We start from the raw sequence: 14,225 nt of genomic DNA, 5'->3' as shown, positions 1-14,225 counted from the left end.
CATAATACACTACTAATAAATATGTCCCATAGATCTCAAGCTCCCAATCGATACTGCATTTCCATGGGTCCTTAGCAATACAGCCGCTAAGTGTGAAGTCGATCAGATGAACAGTTGTCGAGAAAATTGAAGGACAGACAGACAGAGACTCATTCCATTTTAGTCAAATGAAAACAAGAAGTGTGGGGAGTCTACTTCTTTCACCCGCTCACGTATTCTCTTCTCTCTCTCTCTCTCTCTCTCTCTCTCTCTCTCTCTGCTGCACCTCCATACACTCCCTCTGTCACTCTATCCTTTGTTGTCCTTAGAGGGAGTCAGGAGGTGATGCTGCTGCGAGGCAGAGTTGAGTACTGTTGGTTCTGGCTGCAGCCCAGGTGTGTGTGTGTGTGTGTGTGTGTGTGTGTGTGTGTGTGTGTGTGTGTGTGTGTGTGTGTGTGTGTGTGTGGGATAGAGTATTTGTCTCTTACAGTGTTGCGTTTCCTCACCACTGTACCAAAGGTGGCTGGTGTGTTCGTGGTCAAAACACAGTGTGGGATTGAAAACACGAGTCCGCTCTCTGCAGGCTTCATGTCTGTTGGTGTAAAACACAGCTCTCAGTTGTGATTATGTGCCTCTCAGTTTATATTGAAGGAATAATTCACGAGGAGAAGACATGATGTTTACACTGTTGTCACCCAGTTGCAGTGTTTAAAACGACCATATGTCCAGAGGGTGAAGGAGAGGGTCAGTGGATTGGAAGAAAAGTAGAGCATGTTTTTGTCCTATAAATATTGTTTCCAAGAACAAAACTTGTTAAAAAAGGCAAAGATTCATAACCAGGACTGTCTTGCTGTAGGACAACAAAGCTAACCACTTTACTTTACCATTTCTTTACTTCACCAGCACTTATTTTTCTCTGGTTTTGATATTTCTTTTTAATTCTCTGTCAGTAAGAGGCTTTGTAACATGCCATCTACATCAATATCAAATTCAAAGTTATTTGTATTCATAACCATTCATTTTAACATGTTGACACATCTGATAAGCTATCAAAATGCTTGTGGTTTTCATGCATCCATCAATCTAAGCCACACCAAATTAGCACCATCCACCAGCTAAAAATATGGTAAAATATGCAAGAGGCCGTTAGATTTGCTTAACTAACCAGCCAAAGAAACAATAGTAATCTATTGAGTGGCTGGTCGAATTTGAACATTCACTAGCCATGTGGCCAGTGGAAAAAAAAAGAAGTTAATTTTGCACGCTGATCCACACTATCAAAAGTATTGGAATTAAATTTGTCATCGTGGTTGTCTTCAAAATCTACACCCTGTTGTAAAAATGTTCCAGATACAATGCCCTGTCTGGCCAATGTTAAAAAATAGTCTACTCTCAAAAGAGAGGTGGGTGTTTAAGGGTTAAATATCTCTTGCTGACAATCCAATCGCAAATATACGTCTTTTAGGTCTTAAAGGTTTGGCAGTTGGAGCAGTTACTGTATTTTTCAAGCCCATAAATGTCAGTAACCCTAGTAGGACTGGAGCCTTGGTGTCAGAAGTGTATATTGCAGCTGAAGTCTGGTTCTTGGATGTCTGCTGCTCTGGAGAATGTCCTGTCTGAGTAGTAAATGTCGTTGGGACCTACTAACATAGATATCCTATAATTATCACCGTAGTAGCAGCACTATCTCACCCAGGCGTCCATTCCTTCCTTGTCTCCTCAGGTCCTGCTGGTGTTCGCCAAGGAGGACAGCCAAAGCGATGCCTTCTGGTGGGCCTGCGACCGTGCTGGCTTCAGATGTAAAATCACACGGACGCCCGAGTCTGCCGTCGAGTGTTTCCTGGACAAGCACCATGAGATTATAGTCATTGATGGACGGCACTCACGCTACTTTGACCCCGAAGCTGTATGCAGGTGAGCCTCACCCTTGTGTCTGCTGTCGCTGCTTCTGTGCGGTTGTTTCTTATTTTGTCTTTGAGTGAGAATGTCTCCTCTGACAAAGGTTGCTTAAAGTAAAGATCCTCTATATTAAAGATGGCACATTTCGGGCAGCGCCAGTGGTATGAAATAGTACACACTTCCTGTCTCCTAAAGAGACTCATTTGAAAGTGTAGTGAACTTCATGTGGATGGATGAAAAGTTATATTTGTATAATTTATTAATATTTTTTTTATATGTTTGCTAACGTTATATCTACACGGCTAAAAACATTTAGCATGACGGAGATTAGTTTTGTTAGGGCATTCACGAACATTAGCTGACGTTAGCTTCTCTGTGTTGCCAGATCTTGCGAGAGTTTGGCCCTGAGACAAACACGTCTTGAACAAAATAAATTTTCTCCTGATGATCTTGTCTGAAAAAATGCGATTTTAGTGTCAGAATGTTCTGGAGATATGTGGCTTGTGAAAAATGGGTCCTATATCTACTTTGGTGACTGTGGGGCAAAGGAATCACTCATAATCTGTGTTCATGTTCACTTCTCCCGTTGGAATCAATATATTCAGGACCTGCCGCTAGTCTCCTAAAGAGGCGTGGCTGTGGCGGAGCCCACGTGACACAGATACTGGAAACGACTCTGAGTTGGGGCGTCTCGGTTCTAAACCGTCTCTGCTTAAAGCTTTAGTGCGTAACTTTTTGATATTAATAAACGTCCATTACATTCAAACCATTGCCAAATGAGTTGATACAAAGCTTATTAAGACTATAAGCTCCACACAACTCACTCTTTTTATACATTTCTCAGTATGTCTATGTTCAGAAGATTGTGTCGTCCAGTGACTTTCCCGCGCAGAAACTCGAGTGAAGATAATTACCTCTTCTGAAGATTCCATCATGTTTTTTTAATCCTCCGTGTCCTCCTTGGCTACTAGCAACTGCGTGGAGGAGAGGTGTGTGATCACGTAAGGCTTGTATCATGTGGACACAGCGACAGTTTTGTTGTCATTATCTAGAATTCCTAATGGGGGCGACAGAAACTATGCACTATAGCTTTAAAGTAATAGTTGGAGTAGTATTTCTGAGAATTGCATGAAGAGATTGATACCACAGTCATGTCTGTACAGTACATATGAAGATACAGACGGTTAGCTTAGCGCAAAGAATGGAAATGGGTGGAAACAGCTAGCCTGCCTCTGTCAAAAGGTAAATGAATTCTATTTTCCAGCTCCTCTAAAACTCACTTATTAAACGACGGCCAACCAAGATATAGTCTGGCACACAAACACCCACAAAACTCGTAACTACCACTGCTAAGGAGGTTATATTTTCGGTTTGGTTTTGTTTATTTATTTTTTGTCATCAGGATTATGGAAAAAGTAGTGCCGCAATTTAATGAAACTTGGTAAATTTGTTGAATGGGCAAAGAAAGAACCCACTGAGTTTTGCAACAGATCTGAATCACGGGACAGATACACAGATCATTTTTTCATTTCCATTAACAATGCGAGATAGAGCATGGCCTTGGCCGAGGTATGCACCCTTGAGTGCCCTTCTAGTTTGTCATGTGTTAGTTAGAATTGCTGGTCTGTGGATTTTGTTGCCTTTGGACAGAGCCGGGATAGCTGTTTCCCCCTGTTTCCAGTCTCTATGTTAAGCTAAGCTAAGCTAACCAACTGCTAGCTGTAGCTTTATATTTACTGTACAGACTGTACATATTTTCCAATATGTCTACTTTAGGTATCAAATTGTACTGGGATTTCTTAAAGAACTTGAACTGGCACAGTAATCTGGTTTCTTTACTGTTGCTGTTTTCAGACCAACAAGTTTGACATTAAACAAAGAGTTTGAAAGGGCTTCATCTGCCAAAAGGTTCAGATCATTACCTGTAACACCGATCATGTAATTCTTCACTTCAATCAAAAAACAATCAAAACTTAAATTATGAGGGTTGTACCTAAAACCAGTTACAAATACAAGAATGTCCAGAGTTCAGTCTGTCTAAAGTAGTTCTGCTGTAAATAGCTTTGGGACGCTGCAGTCGAGGGCTTGTTGGTGCCATCTGGTGTTTACCTGAGGGCACCACAGGCATCTGCAACCTGAAACTGCACTCTGAGTTAGTCTGGTAACTGTTGCTCAGTTCAGTGTTTTGCTTTAAGAAGAAGAGGCAGTGGACAGTGGATGTCACAGTTCATAAGTGGCCATTGAAGTAGAGTCTCCACTTGAGTGAGTCTGAACGACAAATTGTAAGTTTGTTTGTTGACATGAAAGCTGGATGGTGGCCCAGGGGAACCAAGAGTAATACACTTGCAGAAGCCTTTCCTCCTTCTTTCTTGTCCTATTTTTCCACAGAAAAAGCCCCACTGGCCACTTTTCAGAAACCTCAGTCCTTCCTTGTTCTTGCACGGTGTCAAGTTAAGTTCATACTGGCATTACTGGTCTGTGCTAAGTTTGTCCCCTGTTACTTTCTGGTGTGCATGGCCATTTCAAGAGTTATTCAGGAAGTTTTTCTAGTCCTAAATTTTTCACAAATTGGTACATCTTAAACACACATTTTTCTTCCCACATGTAGGTGACATTTAAATTATAATCAATCTCTGATTTTTAGAACTGGGATACTTTTAGGCACCAACCGAATGGCCTCCATAGTATTGAGCATTGAAAAAATTCAATATTCAATTCCATTCAATACCAAATTTCAGTACCTAAGGAGTAAATCTGATCAGCGTTAGTGAGCCAATAAGCATGCAGCATGCTTCTACCAAGATGCAGGAAAAACTATGTAACTCACAGAGACGGGGCTCACGTGTGTTGTTGTATTTTGAGAGGCTTTACTACAGTGTAGGTGTAAAGGAGCTGAAAAATAACAAAAAAGATTTCTACTGTAATGTTGTAATTTGTTTTTGTTAAAATGGATTTTATAAAATTGGTATGAAAAAAAGTATTGTTTAGGAACTGGCATTGTCAAATTCTTGAAGTCAATATTGCTATTGAAAACTTTTCATCTATGAACAAAGGACTTGTGTTTAGAGCATTTCAATGGGGATTCCCATGGCTCGAAGACTTTAATGTGTGTCCCATGGTTGTCTTAATGCTGTGTGAATACCCTCTAGACAACATTACAAGGTCTGTAAAGTGCTTTTATTGATTTTTAAACATCCTTGTTTTTCAGTTTTGGTATTCAGCCTGTGATATAGTGCATATTCTTCATCTTTAGCTAGACTACTTCTGTGTTTATTGCTGTCATGATTTTTAGCAGACTTTTTGGCTTTAGTTATTGTTCGATACAGTGCTAGCCCATCCAAAGTTCCTTGAAAGACTAAAGGCCACCGCCGGATATTTTGTAGAGTGATTTATTATAAGTGCTTCATTATTTCCGCAAGTAAAGGAACAGACTCATTTGTCTCTCCTGTCTCCTGATTACCACAGTTTGGCAGCTGCTCCCTGTTTGTCCGTTGCTCCTTCACTCCTTTTCCTTGTCACTGTTATTTCTTTTCTCATCTGCTCCCTCTGTTCCTCCTCATCCTCCATCACTGTCTCCTCTCCTCCTCCTCCACCCCCGGGCCACTTTCCTGTACGTCCTGCCAGCAGTTGTGGCTTTGTGACCGAACCTCTGAAGCACATGTTGTCTTTGGTGTGTCTGTGTAAAGCACCAAAATGTTCTATTCCTCTTTTTGTGGCAATGACATCACCCCCAATCTGCCCACATGTTGAACCTGTACCTGAGTCCAAGACCCGTCTCATGTGCGCAGTGTGGATGAAATGAACTCCTGCTGACTTTTCATTTCTGCATTTCTTTCATTCCCAGGTCGATCCGCGAGACAAAGCCCTCCGAAAATACAGTTATTCTAGCCATTGTGCCACAAAAGTAAGTTGGATTTTAATATCCTCTGTGTTGTAGGTGTTTTGCGCAGTAATGCCTTAAAGTAATAATCGAAAACTCAAAAGATTTTCATTTAAATAAATGTCTGTTAAATCATTATCTATCGCCACAGCCCCATCGATTAGGGATCGACCAATGATCGGCCTAGCCGATTATCAGGGCCATTTATCTGTATCACTGTTGCATTTGACTGATAACCAATGAAGTTAATTCATTAAAAAGTGCTCTACTTTGGCTCCACTACAGCTCTGTAAGGTTTGCACCTTCAAACAAACATTTGGCACGTTACAACTTCAGGAAGCTATATTTGTTTTTTGTTTTTTTGACTGTGTATTAAGTTTCAGTTTTATTAATTAATTGCTTAAAGCGTTTAAAGAAACTTTTGTGTTGGAGTTTGTAACATTTCAATTGTTAATTTTGACTGAAAGATTTTCTTTTTTACTGTACAGCTAATGCATGTTCCACATATCGGTTTCATTAACTACTAATAATCGGTATTGGTAATGGCCTTAAAAAAAACTGTATCAGTCAATACCTACCATTGATTATTTGATCATTGATTGAGAGTGACCAAACAACCCACCAGATTCTGATTTCAATGTGGTGCGTGGAAGTACGTGACATCACCTTTTTTTCCAACAGAGCCCCACACACTTAAAACCAGTTGGAAGATCAGAGAGAAATGTGAAATAACCAAAACTTTGGCAGACAATACTGTTGCCAATGTAGATTCGCTCACAGTAAGAAGCTGATTGAGAAAATAAGTGTTCAGGGCCTTTTAATCTACATTTCCATATAAGCGTGGCCCTCTACAAGTATATTTTCTGAAAAATGATTGTGGTTTCAGATGGTAATAATTATTTTCTGTCAATGAATAGACCGGCTGACCAGGACGAGCCATCTGTTCTTCCTCTCCTCTGTGCAGGATTTAGCAGAGTACGTCCAACATCTTGCCTTCTCTTGTGACTGTGTGTTTATAGCAGACTGACTGAGTTAGCCTGGTTTTCTGATAGCTGTTTTTTTACTAAAGCCTCTAGGAGAGTTCAGACACTAAAATAGCAGCATGTTGCCCGTGTTTGAAGGAGGCACTTATTGTCAGCGGTGTTTGATGGTGTGAAAGTGACGTAAGAGGTTGCAAAACAAGTTGCTACTGAGTAAATCCTGACTCATTCAATTTTCCACTCCCCTGTCTCTCTTTCTCCTTCAAACAACACTTAACCTTGTTTGGCCTCCAGAGGTTTGTGGAGAACAGCAGTGTGACGGCCTGCTACAATGAGCTCATACAGATTGAACATGGAGAGGTGCGCTGCCAGTTCAAACTCAGGTACAGCAGAGGAAAAACAACTTAGCCACGCACGCACACACACACACACACACACACACCATGCAGTCAAACGTACATGCACAGACAAATATATAAAGTGCTCGTGTTGAAGGCTTTATTGATCCACAGGGCTTGTAACTCTGTCTTCACCGCTTTGGAGCAATGTCAGGAGGCTGTGGAGATCACGAGTGAGGACCACATAATACAGGTAGGGATAATACACACGCACATGAATCAATACACAATCAGAATGAGCAAAATGTCAAACATTTCCTTTAAAGTGCTGGTCATATTCTATATTTTTGTTATAAAAAAAAGACCAAAGCCAATAATATATTTCATCCTTCTCTCAATACTTTCTGACTTCCGTATCCTGTCTGTGGCAAATCTTAAAAAAAAAAAAAATCACAAATATAGTTGTTTTTATTTTTTTAATCTACTGTAAAAACAGCTGTTATAAGTAAACATTACTCAAACAGGATTAAGTAGTGCGTTTGTTGGGGACTATTTTCAGCTTATATTTCAGGATATAATGCACTTGCGCCTATTTAAAGCAGCATGATGGTGAATGTGGAATCGTAATGAACGAACATGTCACCCAGTGCAACCGTGTGGCTAATTGATGTTTTAATGGCGCTCTCTGGCTCAGAAGAATTGGTTATATCAGGCATTGGCTACACAGGCGATACCTGTTAGCAGTATCAATTCATTGTTGGTTTGGTCTTTGCGTTGGATTTGTCAACAATAAGAAAACTAAAGAATATTACGAGATTCTAAAACCTTTTTTAACACACCATTTATGGAATTTTTTTGCCTATTTTGGAATTACTACATGGAAACGCTTACAGTTTTTTTTTCGATTGCTAAACGAAAGTGGGCACAACTGAAGCCCCATGTGCAAAACTCAAACTACAGTCTGCACTACCAACAGTCACCTGAGCTAAACAGTTCACATCACCTGTAAAACTCAATCCAAGCAACACAACTCTTCACACACATCTCAAAACAGGCTCAGTGCAGCCAAACACTATGAACAATCCTCACTGAGATAACACACACTGTCACTCAGAACACACTGAGAGAAAAAACACTAGCGTCAAACACCAATACAGAAATTACAAACTTTCTCATCTTTACAGTTTGAACAATTTGAGTGACTTGACACTACTCAATAGTTATATTTAAGGAAAATATATATATTGTATAATATACCAAATTTTTACGTAAGGTAATCAAGAAGGAATGAAAATCTGCAGTTTTCTTCAATATAGTATTTTGTCTCTAGTAATTTATTGAATTACTGGGGAAAAAAACTAAAGGTACATAACAGTACCAAAGAATAGTGTGAGTAATCCTGCCTCTCCAGCATCATGTGGCAAATTTACTTCAATATAGTATTTTGTCTCTAGTAATTTATTGAATTACTGGGGAAAAAAACTAAAGGTACATAATATTACAGCTTTCTTCATCACATTGGATGTCTGCATCATCTCTAAATACAAATGAGTGTCGTGTTTCCATTGCCTTCACCTCCATTTCTTTCTGAAAAACAGTAAGAACGCAGTTTTACTATTGTAAAGATATAGTATTTTTCACTTTTTTTATAGCTGTGTACATAACCTCAGACATCTTACCTGGACATATTGGTATCTTTGCTCTTTTACCTGTTTCTCTCAAACAGTACAGTGTAGAATTGTTTCATTCTTATTTGGTGTTTGTATACAAAAAAGGCTTTCTGAGCTTTCTCTGTATAAATACCATATATGTTCACTAACTAGTCTAAAACAAGACACCTGCTTAGGCTTTCAGATAAAATTGCAATCAGCAGTGTTTGATAGGCACCAGACTGAAATCTATTCTGTTTTGAATGTGTGGTTAACAGTTTTGACAGCAGTGTGTTAGCATCTGAACAAAGTGCTGTAAATCCAGAGTGCTGTGCACGTTGTGGTTAAAGCCATGGGATAAGTGTGTAGTGTTTTGAAAACTGTATTCAAGCTATGAAAAACGAACTAGAGTTTGGTCCACATGAACTGCTGCTGTGCAGACTGTAGTTTAGAGTTTTGCACATGTGACTCCAGTTGTGCCCGCTGTCGTTTAGCAAACGAAAAAAAACTGTAAAACAAAAAACCTGTGAGGCCAAAATGCATGTACAGTATGAGGCTGCATTTGAAAGGTAGCATCTTCTAGTTTCTGAATATGTGTTTCCTTATCATGTGGCTATAACACAGGCTAATCTACATCAGTTCAAACATGGCTCACGTTGTCATTTATAATTAGTCATATTTTAATAACAATAGATAGGACATGCTTTATGCAAATCACCACATACCTTCTACATCTTGTCAACCACACCTGTATACAATTCCAGACTTCTAGGCCTAACCTTATGGGAGCTATAGGTTTTTTAGTTTGTGATGTACCTGGATAGACACTCTACTATAGACTATGGAATGTGTATTAAAAAGAGGTATGAGGTAACTATATACAGTAAAAAAAAAAAGAAAAAAAGAAAAGAAGAAGCTGGTACCTGGCAGGCAGGTGTTTTTTATTTATTTATTCTACTCTCTAACTCTACGTCATCCTGGTTTTGTCCCAGTATGTGAACCCAGCGTTTGAGCGGATGATGGGCTACCACAAGGGGGAGTTGATCGGGAAGGAACTGACCGAACTCCCCAAGAGCGAAAAGAACAGAGCTGACCTGCTGGACACCATCAACACCTGTATCAAAAAAGGAAAGGTGAGTCTCACACATCCATCAATCCATCTACCCAACTGTGAAATGAGACGCAGCTGTACCATTGCCTGACTGGTCTGTTGTCTCTGAAGGAATGGCAGGGCATTTACTACGCCAGGAAGAAGTCAGGCGACAGTATACAGCAACACGTGAAGATCACACCTGTCATCGGCCAAGGAGGGTAAGCTAATATTAATCAACCCAACGTGCTTACTGTTCATTTCCAAGAAATCTGAATTACTGACGGACTCCTATCTCGCTTCCAACAGGAAGATTCGACATTTTGTGGCGATCAAGAGACCTCATATTGACAACAATAATCAGGTGAGTCAAGTCATGATCTAATGTGTTTCACAGATAAATGCTAATGCTAATGAGTTATCATTTGAGTTTGCAATCTCAAACTGCAAACTCAAATGATAAATCCCAAGTTTAAAAGCATACTAGCAGCTGTTTGGAGAAAGAAATGCTGCTACAAAATATAATTTAAAAGACTAAGACTTCTAAACCCACTTTTGAAGATAACAGCTGTTTTTATTCTGTTGTGGAGTTTGAACAAATGTCTATTAGCAGTCCTAATGCTACAGCACAACTTGGCCCAAACAAGCCTGTTGGAGAAATAAACGATAGAGTCCAAACTGGACTCAGACACAGATTGCAAACTCTGCTGGCAGTAAGTGTTACATAAATACTTCAAATGAACTGTAGGCTGTAAGTGTCAGATTTAAATACCTCAACAGGATATGTAGCCTCACAGGCTTCCAGCTCTGTTGAGCAGCGTGCACACTGACTCTGAAGCAGGTGTGCCGCTGTTCTCAGATGGGTTCCAGGCCAATAACGTCATACTATGCTAAGCTATGGCTAAGCACCAGGATCCCCCACTAAGGCCTGGCAGGGCTAGCAGCCAGGCGCCAGGGCTATTTATACCGCGGGCAAAGCAGCACGGAGACTAGCTGTAGCTCATTGCTCTCTTTCATCGTGTGGACATAAGGTGAGTCAGGCGTCTGCCTGCCAAATGGCATTCAAATGGCATTCATTCCTGCCTCGGATTGGGAATCCTTAGACATGGCAGCGACTGATCCCATTCTCGAAAGTCATCCCCCCAACCGGAATCATGCAGCGTCAAACAAAATGGTATTATCAGGGTGTCCCCTTTTTTAATGCATTTTCAACATCACATTATATGATGCAAAGTAGGAACAAAAGTTTAGTATTTGATGACATTTCAAACTAAATCACGTGGTGAGGCACTGCGTCTTCACTATTTGAAAACCCAAGGCCACAGAGGTCCTCTCAGGATACCACTGATCTGATACTGTATCCTTGGTCAGGATTTTCCTCCGAGCACTTAAAACCACACATTATTCCTCATCTATTCCCACCCAGACGTTTGGCTGAAGACCACGGTTTCCATTTCATTGACTTGTTTGGTTAGCAGTATTTGTCTAAGCACTCCAGACTTACAGCAGGTTTAGGGTCAGTTTTGTTTGTCTTTCCCTCTCAATTAAGGGCCATCATAATTTCAACTCTTTCCCAGCTTTAGTCAAGTTAATTCAAAAGATGTTCTTTGAGATGTCTGTTTGTGCCTTGCAGCCCAAGAAGCTCATTAAGATGTAGCCAGCAAAACCTGGCAACCTTGTATGTCATTAGAAGTGTTTATACTGTCTTAATCCTATTTACTCTGTATGGGAAACACAGGAGACCTGAGAGCAAGCGACTTCAATGTGTGTGTGTGTGTGGGGGTTGTATAAAGAGAAAAGGAGCATTCTGTGAGAGTTATGTTGAGTAAAACAAAATGTATGTAATTGACAGGGACACCCTTCGCTGTATCACAATAAAATAATTCAGATTTTCGTAAATTCAAAAATACATGTGTTTGAGTACATTGACCGTAACATAAATGTGGATGGTGCAATGTCAGCAAGATGTAAAGGTGCAGTGAGTCACTGGGTGAGGAAAATCTTATGTAACCGGATTAAACCGGCTCTTCTAATCCATATCAACATAACCTCAGTGTGACTAACAGGATGTACTGTACCAATTGTCACCTGCATGAATATGTATTTAACGATCATGGTGAAAAGTGCTGTAAAGTTCAGTTATAAAATGTAAAAAAAAAAACTTGTGACATCATCGTTTACCATAACATTTATAAAGCATCATTCTTGTGAATTTTAAGCAGCTATTTAAAGTGCTCTTATTATGCTTTTTGGCTTTTCCCCTTTCCTTTATTGTGTTATATATCTTTTTTGTGCACGTTATAGGTTTACAAAGTGAAAAAGCCCAAAGTACCCCCCCAAAGGGAGTTACAATCTCCAACAGAAAACACTGTTCACAAACTGCTCCAAACAGATCTATTGGTGCATCATTTTGCGTCGCTTTGTAACACAATTATAAGTTTACAGTTATCACGCTCGCCTAGCTGCTAGCGTGGCACCCCCTCATACTCTGCTTCTGACTGGCTAGTAGTCCTTACCTTACCTGTACCTGAAAATGAGTATAATATGAGCTCTTTAATATAATCGAGAGATTTAATTTTTTAAGTTCGATGATACTGCAAATGTTTTTGTTTTTTTTCGTGCAAAATAAAATCTATCAGAATTAGACATAATCTGACAAATTGGTGTTTGATTTCCACTTCTAACGTTCTGTTTTGGGCTCAGCTCCTCACCTGCTGATAGCGGTGGAAGAGGAATCCGATCCTTATGTACTATAAAAGTACTACCACTACACTGAACTTCCTGCATTCAAAAACTTACTTAACTAAAAGTATGTATCAGCAAAATATACTCAAAGTATGAAAATGACTCATTGTGCAGTAAATATTCCCTGTCAGTATTTTCCTATTATATCTGATGTTTCTGGATTAATATTCCTGCAGCATTAATGTGTGCGTTGCATTTTACTGCTGTAGAGGTTAAAGGTTGTGCTCATTTTAAATCCTTTATATACTGTTGGGTGGTTTAATCAACAGAAGTAATCCTGCCAGTGGGAAGCAGGAAATCAGGCTGATTATGTTCCTCACAGCGAAAGTGAGCCAGCAGCGACTCTTGGTCCTTGTCCAAAACCTCGACTTTAATCCACTCCTTCTCTCTCTCTCTCTCTGCCTGTCAGGTCCACAAGTTCAACAAGGAGGAGAGATGCAGCGGGGAACATTCTCAGTCAGGTAACTTACCACCACCTTAACACCACATTCTTTAATGTTGACAGGGTTTCTTAATCGCTCACGAATGTACACTGCCATTACATTTGAATCACAGAGCTGAGCTTTGGAGCCCCGAATCTGACCAGACTAAACTAATTAGACTGCGTACATCAGTTAATAACATTGTTCGTTGATATTTAAATGGTGTGTTAGTATAAAGAAATGTATACTATATTTATTTTCTTTAACCTCGTATCAGTTAGTTTAAAAAAGCTAAACATTCTTTTCAAGTCCTTTCATTTTCTTTTTCTTGTTTTGGCCTTGGCACACAAGAATTTATGTATTCCCTATTTCCCCCATGAAACATTCCTCACAACATTTCCAAATGACCTTACGCATATACTGGTATAATGAGATGGGCATATTCATGCATGTGCAGATGTGGATGGACAAAGCGCAAGGATATATTTCAATTCTGTTGGCCTGGATTCGGAGCAACTTTTTTTTTTTATCAATCAACAGACAGACATCTTTTTTCATCCATATGGCTAAAAAAAGTATGTGAGACTCCTGTAAATAACTATCGGAACAGTTATAATCTTTGTTAAATGTCCTTCAGGGTTTCGAGCGGCTCTATAGCTCGCTCTGTCTGTTGGTGGTTGATTTTGTTGAATTTCCCCTCCTTTTGGCGGCCACAGTTTTCGCCCTAGGAGGCTGAAATTTGACATGGAGTGTCTGTGAGGTTATGTACTGTATATGTTAATTCATGCATGCGTGGATGCATGCGCGCACGGGGTCACAGCTATTGCGAATGTGTGTTCAGATGGTCCGATTCAGACGCTCGCGGTAGCTTGTGGCTTGAATGTAATGATGATACATGGGAGGTACAAATTGGGGGGGGCAACATGTAGAAGTGATTCAGAAGAAACCGAGCACTGAGTCTCATCTATATCAGTGTAACTCTGTCCCTTCATCCCTTTCAGTCTAAACGGGCTGTACATTTAATGTCCATTACGTCCCTCTGCCCCTCTGCAGATTGCCATTGTCTACGTCACCGCGACAGGAGGAAAGATTCTATTGATGCCAGATCACTCAGCTCTCGCAGTAGTGACGGTAAGACCGTTCAAAAAGCATTACCTTTTCTTTGGGCCTCGGTCTGGAAATAGGGGCCTCCAGTTTATGTCACTCTGTAGGAAAGATAATGCAGAAAACCATGTTAACAAAG

At 40.0% G+C, this 14,225-nt stretch overlaps 1 protein-coding gene across 2 annotated transcripts in view; it reads left to right on the top strand.

The window, feature by feature from the left end:
- The window catches only part of pde8b (phosphodiesterase 8B), a 55,404-nt gene that overhangs the window by 22,634 nt on the left and 18,545 nt on the right, over positions 1 to 14,225 (top strand). For both annotated transcript variants that reach the window (XM_039779687.1, XM_039779688.1), the window contains exons 3-12: positions 1,703 to 1,893; positions 5,723 to 5,782; positions 6,676 to 6,733; positions 7,033 to 7,121; positions 7,251 to 7,329; positions 9,718 to 9,858; positions 9,948 to 10,036; positions 10,125 to 10,179; positions 12,970 to 13,021; positions 14,036 to 14,113. In XM_039779687.1, the coding sequence (XP_039635621.1) occupies positions 1,703 to 1,893; positions 5,723 to 5,782; positions 6,676 to 6,733; positions 7,033 to 7,121; positions 7,251 to 7,329; positions 9,718 to 9,858; positions 9,948 to 10,036; positions 10,125 to 10,179; positions 12,970 to 13,021; positions 14,036 to 14,113 (892 nt within the window). The remainder of the gene's footprint in view (positions 1 to 1,702; positions 1,894 to 5,722; positions 5,783 to 6,675; positions 6,734 to 7,032; positions 7,122 to 7,250; positions 7,330 to 9,717; positions 9,859 to 9,947; positions 10,037 to 10,124; positions 10,180 to 12,969; positions 13,022 to 14,035; positions 14,114 to 14,225) is intronic.

Source organism: Perca fluviatilis, chromosome 17 (assembly GCF_010015445.1).
Source record: "Perca fluviatilis chromosome 17, GENO_Pfluv_1.0, whole genome shotgun sequence".
Taxonomy (NCBI): domain Eukaryota; kingdom Metazoa; phylum Chordata; class Actinopteri; order Perciformes; family Percidae; genus Perca; species Perca fluviatilis.
This window is presented reverse-complemented; position numbering and strand designations above follow the sequence as displayed.